General features: G+C 51.1%; 1 protein-coding gene across 1 annotated transcript; it reads left to right on the top strand.

The window, feature by feature from the left end:
* Window positions 1-435: 435 nt before the first annotated feature.
* ARL2BP (ARF like GTPase 2 binding protein) lies at window positions 436-7,207 on the top strand. The gene is made up of 6 exons (XM_037041650.1): window positions 436-741; window positions 1,458-1,519; window positions 3,471-3,577; window positions 4,931-5,016; window positions 5,230-5,326; window positions 5,856-7,207. The coding sequence occupies exons 1-6, from the start codon at window positions 704-706 to the stop codon at window positions 5,955-5,957; spliced, it is 492 nt and encodes a 163-aa protein (XP_036897545.1). The 5' UTR covers window positions 436-703; the 3' UTR covers window positions 5,958-7,207.
* Window positions 7,208-7,391: the final 184 nt, after the last annotated feature.

The raw sequence follows: 7,391 nt of genomic DNA, 5'->3' as shown, positions 1-7,391 counted from the left end.
ATTCACGATGTTCCAGATACCCACTTTCCGTGAGGCTGTCCTTCCACGACAGGGAGTAACTGCCTGGCAGATCTGACGTCGGCAATTATTCGGTTCAAAAGCCCTCCAGAATTTGCAATTTATAGTTCTCTTAAAACCCGTTTTAAACTAGTTAATCCTCGTCTTAAATTTTGTGATTTGCAAATGAGGAAATTGAGGGACTTGGCTTGGATTCCTTCTATAAAACGGGGGTAACGTGAGTTTTAACTGCCACACAGCATTAAAACACGCCAACGAGCCCGTGGCGCTCGCAAAAACCCAGCTCCTTTCCCTTCGTGACTCCATCCTTTTCCATCACTTCCGTTCACTATCTTTTCCCCGCCTCGAGCATTGGCAACGCGTCTGTGATTGGTTGTCGAGAGCCGTGAGGCGGTAGGACTGGTTTGCGGTTACCATGGTGACGGGAGGCGGGCGCGGCGCCTAGAGTTCGGTAACCGCCGCTTGGGCCTGGTGGCAGCTGCAGCAGGTCACGCACAAGCCTGGCGGGGCAGGAAGGCCGGGCTGGCGCGTGGCTAGGCCGTGACCCGGCCGTGGCCTCGGCGGCAAGGCCTCCCAGATGCCGGTTGGGGCTCTGCGGAGCTGAACCGAGGTTGGGCCTGGGCTGCGGGCCCGTTAAGAGGCCAACAGACCGGCTCGGTGGTGCGGAGTGGATGCGGCGGCGGCGATGGACGCCCTAGAGGAAGAGAGCTTCGCGCTGTCTTCGTAAGTGACACCGCCCGGGCTGGGGCAACTTGGCGCCTGGCCTCGGCCTCCGCCCTTTGAAACGGGTGCCCTGGCGAAGTGGGGAGCCGTTGAGGCTCCGCCCCAATTCCCGGTGTCAGTTCTGTCACTGGCACCCGCCGGCTTCAGGCCCAGGGGGACAGGAGTGCGAGGCGGGTGTCACGCAATGATCGACGCCTCCATCACAGCCCGAGCCCCCCCTCCCCACTCCCTCCTCCAATCTTCCGTCGTCAGCAAAACCTGGCGGCTTTGAGCTGCAAGGCCCCAACACGGGTCAGAGAACCCTCCACCACCAGGAGCTCCTGGTCTAATTACCCCCAACCCTGGCCAGGATCTCACCCGCTCCGGGTTCACGCTCGCACCGATAGTGTGGGTTGAGAGCGAAAATTCTGTGATAAATTCGGAGCTTTAAGATGTTCTAGGCGACCCTTTCCCCACTTCATTTCAAATTTTCTGAAAGGTGGAGCCATTCTGTGCATCTTTGATGTCACAATGCGGTGAGTGTGTTTTATTCTGTCTAGAATTGCTAGATTAGACAATAATTGTTTTAACTGTTTGATCAAACAACAGTGAAGCTGAGTGATAGGAAGCTTATCTTGGGGGGGTGGGGGGTTCCCTCCCCCTGCATGTTTGAAAATGTCCAAATAAAATTTTTAAAAAACTATGTGAAACAGCAGCTAATCCAGGTATATTTTCAGCTCTTCCGCCTCTGACGCAGAGTTCGATGCTGTGGTTGGATATTTAGAGAACATTATCATGGGTAAGCTTCCTCCCCAGTGTGGCCCTTGCACTTCAGTTCTTACACCCTTGCTTTTAAGGACACTGACATCCGTTTGGAGAGTTAATTTTTCAAAGAAAGATTTTATTTATTTTACAGGGGGGGAAAGGGAGAGGATCATCTGTACGAGGGAGAAACACTGATCCCAGGCCTCATGCACGCCCCCTGTGGGGAACCTGGCCTGCTCCCCAGGCCTGTGCCCTGAGGGAGCTACAGCCAGGATGAGCCAGTGACCCTTTGACCTTTTGCTTTGTGGGAGGATGCCCAACCCACTGAGCCACACTGGTCAGGGCAGAGTTAATTTTTAAAAGAGAAAACATCAAGCTGCATATAATTTTTAATGTAGCACGATGCAATAGTAAGCCTTACTGCGAGCAGCCCAGTACTCCTTAAAACAACTCATGTCCACAGATCCAGGAGTCAGGACTTACTCAGAAAATCCAGCACCCAGAAGTTAAGGGGCTCTTGGCAAAACTTCAGGAAGTGATTGCCCTCCTTTATTTCAGAGCCTGTGAGCGATCTAGTTTTAACATTTTATGACATAAACCACAGAATCATACCATAGTCATGGCACACATGTCCACGAGGAAATCAAGGTGTCATACTGTAGCTGGTTCTGTACTTCCTGTTCGTGGGTTCCTTTCTGCATCCGTAAGTTCTAAGTAATAAGCAGTAAGTGGCACCAAAGGCTTAAGACAACTATGTGAGAGAGAAAAACCTACAGTCTGAGAAAATTTTGTCTGACTTCAAGTTTTCTGAAATCAGGAAGAGAACACTTCCTTGGTGTTACTAGCAGTATTTCTTCGTCTAGTCTGAAAATCACTAGCCCATTTTTGGATGTTTGGGTGCAGGACATGTCCGTGCCCTTAACCCTGTAAGGTTGTTTCACCGTTCAGGTGTTTCACCGATCAGCTGTCACCCTTAAGCTCTTATTCCCCGTGGGTCTGGGGATTTGGGGGAGACTGAGGAATACTTTGAGTTCTGCCATTTAGGGGTACCCTCTATGCTCTGGGAAAATGAGCCTTCTGTAAGCCCAGCATATTTACCCCGAAGATTGTTCAGCTGTTAAAATTCTCTATTTTCTGACATTTAAGTGTTTGCTGTGAACTAATCTCTTTGCATGAATTCTCTTATAAACTCCACCCAGCCATCCTGTATAATAGGAACTATGATCATCCGGGTTTTCCAGGTGAAGAAACTGGAAATTAAGTAACGTGCCCAAGGTCACACAGTGCAAAGTGGCTGAGGTGGTGTTTGGATCCAGGCAGTCAAGCCTCTGTCCGAGCCCATGCATTTACTCACTGAACTGTTTTTACCACTGCTGCTGGATTTACATTAAGATAAGAGAACCATTTCGTTCCTTTGTGGACGAGTAATGTGAGGGAGCTCCTGACCCGCCCTGGATGCTATGTGTGAAACAAGCCGGCCCGGTGGTGACGGCTGCGCAGCAGTGTGAGGGTACTCGGTGCCACCAACCTGGGCGCTTAAAAGTAGAGAAATCTTATGTTGTGTATGTTTCATTACAATTTTTTAAAATTTATTTTTAAAGAGGGGAAGGGAGGGAGAAAGAGAAGGAGAGAAACATCAATGTGTGGTTGCCTCTCACACGGCCCCCACTGGGGACCTGGCCTGTAACCCAGGCATGTGCCCTGACTGGGAATCAAACCTGCGACCTTCTGGTTCGCAGGCCTGCCCTCAATCCACTGAGCTATACCAGCCAGGCTCATTACAATTTTTAAAATAATGATAAAAAGACTGTATTGCTCTGTTAAAATACTGGTGTCCCGTTTAACGCTTCCTTGAAACACCTTGAGCTTTCTCCCCAACACTGACCACTAAGAAACCAGTTCTGACTTACCATTCTCGACTGTGTATGAATCAGTATGGTTTTCAGTCTGCATTACGAAGAATCACTCTTTTCACTGTGGCTCAGATGACGAGTTCCAGTTACTGCAGAGAAACTTCATGGAGAAGCACTACCGGGAGTTCGAAGACACAGAAGAGAATAAACTCACCTACACACCGATTTTTAACGAATATGTAAGTGAGTTTCTAGTTCTCTTACCAGAGAATAGGGTTTCGTTAAAACGCGAATTTACGAGGAAAAGGTGCTGAAATTTGCCCTGATGGGTGTGGCTCACTTGCTTGCCATTGTCCCACAAACCAAAGTGTTGCCGGTTCGTGTCCTGGGCAGGGCACATGCCGGCGTTGCAGTTCTGGTCCCCAGTCGGGGTGTAGGAGAAGCACCCCATCAGTGTTTCTCTCTCTTCCTCCCTCTCTTCCCTTCCCCTCTAAAAAACAAAATCTTTTTTAAAAAGATTATCTTTAGAGGGGAAGGGAAGGGGAGAGGGAGAGAAATATCGATGTATGGTTGCCTCTCGTGTGTCCCCTGCTGGGAACTGGCCTGCAACCCAGGCATGTGCCCCGACTGGGAATCGAACTGCGATTGTTTGGTTCACAGGCCCACGCTCAATCCAGTTAGCTACACCAGCCAGAGCCAAATAAAATCTTTTTTTTAAAAAGATGCTGAAATTTGCTTAACTTAAAATCTGTCACCAGTACTCTGCCCAGAATTCTAATTAGAATCTGGTTTGGCCCTCATCTCCTCTTGCCTTGCTCCACACAGCTTTTGGGGCTGTTTTTCAAACGTTCGATTTTATCAGCTTCTGTTTTAAAAGATGTTTGGCTTGATCACAATCCTGCTTTCAGTTACTATACATGGGGTCACCACGCCTCGCATTTATGTACTTTTGACCTTTGACTTCACACACTGTGTTTCTCCTAATCCAGTCAGGTAGGTAAGACTTGGATAAAAGTGAAGACCAAGACCAAGATCAATAGTTGGTGGCAAAACTGAAACTAGAGTCCAGGAACTTCGATTCTCGACCCTCTGGTCTTTCCGCTCTGCCAAGGTCTGGGGCTGCCTCCCCGAGTGACCACATCTGTCCGAGAGTGGCCGTGAGCCTGCAGGACTCTCTCTTCTTACACAGAAGCTTGGCACAGTCGTGCAGGCTTCTCAAGCCAAGCCTCAGCTCACAAGGGCCCTGTGATCGCCTCTAACCACAGGCTTCTGTGTATGCGCTTTCTGCACGAATTCCATCTGCCCAGGATGAAAGGCCCCTTCACTTCACTCCTGACTTCCTGCCACGGGGTGGGAGCCCCGCTGCTGTCCCCGCCGACCAGAGAGCGTCCGCATTGTTAGGGTGTAACAGCCCGCCAGCACCTCTCCCTCGGTGGGCCTGGCGAGTCCTCCTCCAGGACGGCAGCCATGGTTTGGTTCTCTTTGGCATCCCCTGCACTCAACCCACAGCCTGGCACATAGAACAGGCTCTTAGTTCAGGCTTTCGGAAAAGAAGTCAGGCGGTCTGACAGAGGCCCTTTCTGTCGTTACAGATCTCCTTGGTGGAGAAGTACATCGAAGAGCAGCTGCTGGAGCGGATTCCGGGGTTCAGCATGGCGGCCTTCACGACGACTTTGCAGTGAGTGGGGTCTGACTCCGAGTTCTGCCGTTCTCCACCTTCCTCCCCCTCCCGCCGTCTAAAAAAAAGACCCCCTCTGGTGCTTGAACATCAAGGCTTAGCACACTTGGCAGTTGGGTCCCGGGTAGGAGGGCCCCAAAACCTCTGAGCGAATCTCGAGGAGACAGCCCGTCCCACCATTCACACGTGAACCAGCTCTCCTGTCCTTTGTAGGCACCATAAAGATGAAGTGGCCGGTGACATATTCGACATGCTGCTCACGTTTACCGATTTTCTGGCTTTTAAGGAAATGTTTCTGGACTACAAAGCAGTAAGTCACTTTTCTTTGCTGTTTTTTGTTTTGTTTTTACTGAGTCACTCTTGCCTGTTGAGTTAGTCGCGCTGAGCCTCTTGGAAAGGTCCAAACAGAACCGCTGAACACACCACCGCCCTTGCTTCTCCCTGGAAGCCTGGCCGGCAGCAGCCAGTGGGTGTCGGGACAGTGAGCTACTGACCTCCGGCAGGGGCCCGGGACCCTCACTGGGGAATTGCATTCTCACGTTTCGGTGACTCAGGTCCCAGGGACCTCTTAGGGTCCCTACATAATCAAAATGACAAGACCCAAAGGCAGGCCTAATTCAGCCTTGCCTTTCTTAAACTGCAGGGTCTTAAACAGGAAAAATAAATGTTTCTCAGTGAAGAGAGGTGCATTTTTTTAAGACTGACCAGGGCCTGTGCTGAGCAAAAATGCAAATAAGCACCCCCCACCCTGAAGGCCTCCTCCCCCAAGCCAGGGCTCTGAGTGAGACAGGACAGTTTTCTGTGTCTTGCCTCTTGAAGTTGTTTCTTTCCCCGTGTAGGAAAAAGAAGGCCGGGCACTGGACTTAAGCAGCGGCTTAGTGGTGACTTCATTGTGCAAACCATCCTGCCTGCCAGCTTCCCAGAACAGCCTGCGCCACTAGCCCCTGCACTGGCCGTGAGATGGTCCTGGGCCTCGGCAGCCCAGTGGCTTCGGCCAAAGACGGAAGAAGAATAGATCTTAGAGAGACCAACTCTGTTCTGCCACTCTTCATTAATGTGACAAGTATTGATGAGTAAAAAAAAAATTTACGTGACCCTCCCGGGACCCATTTCTTCAGAAAAACCTGGTACCCTTCCTAGGTGGACCTCTCGCTCAGGGGCCAGAGCCAGGCCCTGCCGCAGGCCCGCACCCAGCACCCCAGCGGGGGCCTGCCCCAGCAGGTGGTGGTGTGTCAGCACGCAGGTCTCAGGCCTTCGCCTCCGTGGGGCCCTTACCGTGCGGGAGCTTCCACCTCGGGCTCGGCTCAGGCCAGCTGCCTGTCGAGTCCCTGGAGCTCTATCGTCACGGCGAGTCTCGGCCATAGGAATGAACTGAGAGTGTCCTTTCTGTCCCTTACCTGAGAGCTACATGTTCAAGTCCGTTCTGGTCTTCCGTTTGCAGTCCCTGTATCACCGTGTCTTCTGCCAGTCCTAATGTAGTCCCCCTGTTTCTAGAACTCTCTTCTAAGTGTTTTTGGAACATATTTTTATAGATAAATACTCAGGCTAACCTAGTGGCTATAATCTTGGAACTTCCACGATTACCCACTTCAAGATCAAAGTATTATATGCGTGTGCTCTTTAGTTGTTAGTTGTTAGTGCAGGGAGAGAGCAAATGGTCTCTGCACCAGCGCCCCTGTCTCTCCAGGCCCCAGTGAGCGCGCTCCTGCTGGAAGTAGACGGAAGGTGTCCTTCTCTCCTTCCCCAGAGCGTGCTGCGTGCTTGTGCAGGTTAGCTTTGTCTTGTTCTGTGTATAGCACTGTGTTAGCCTTTCTGTTGGAGTAGCATCTGCAGTTGCTTCTTCTGGTCAAAAATCTTCCTCCCAAGGCAGCGTCCAGCTGGTCCAGCTCCGCAGGAGGAGGGGCACGGACAGCTGTACAGCCCGCCCCTCTGCTTTGGCTCCCTGCGGCGGCTCAGCACGGTGCTGCCAGACGGAAACGCAAAACACGCTCTCACGTCTCGAGGGAGAGAGAACAGTTCAGTTCCCAGTGTGCACCTTAGATTTTTTTCTTTAAGTAAAAATAACCTGTACTGACTTTCCACTCGGCTGTTCTGACTTTAAACAATGAGCTATGTACAGACTTTTTATACTGATGTGGCGCTTACTGAATACATGTGCACTGTGAGTAAAATTCAAGGTGTTTTGCAAGAACCGTGATTCTAAATGAGCCGTTTCTTTCCTTCGCTGTAGCCGCTGCTGTGCCGTTGGCCTCGCTTTGGTCCCTCGAGCCAAAGGCACCCAGAGCCAGCTCTCTAAATGCTTCCTCACCTGGGCTTGCCCTCCCCTCATCTTTTCATCAGCGGGCCTGTCCACGCAGGCGGGGCACGCTGGAGGC

The sequence above is a fragment of the Sturnira hondurensis genome, unplaced genomic scaffold (genome assembly GCF_014824575.4).
Source record: "Sturnira hondurensis isolate 20B ecotype Veracruz unplaced genomic scaffold, ASM1482457v3 Scaffold0003090, whole genome shotgun sequence".
Classification (NCBI taxonomy): domain Eukaryota; kingdom Metazoa; phylum Chordata; class Mammalia; order Chiroptera; family Phyllostomidae; genus Sturnira; species Sturnira hondurensis.
This window is presented reverse-complemented; position numbering and strand designations above follow the sequence as displayed.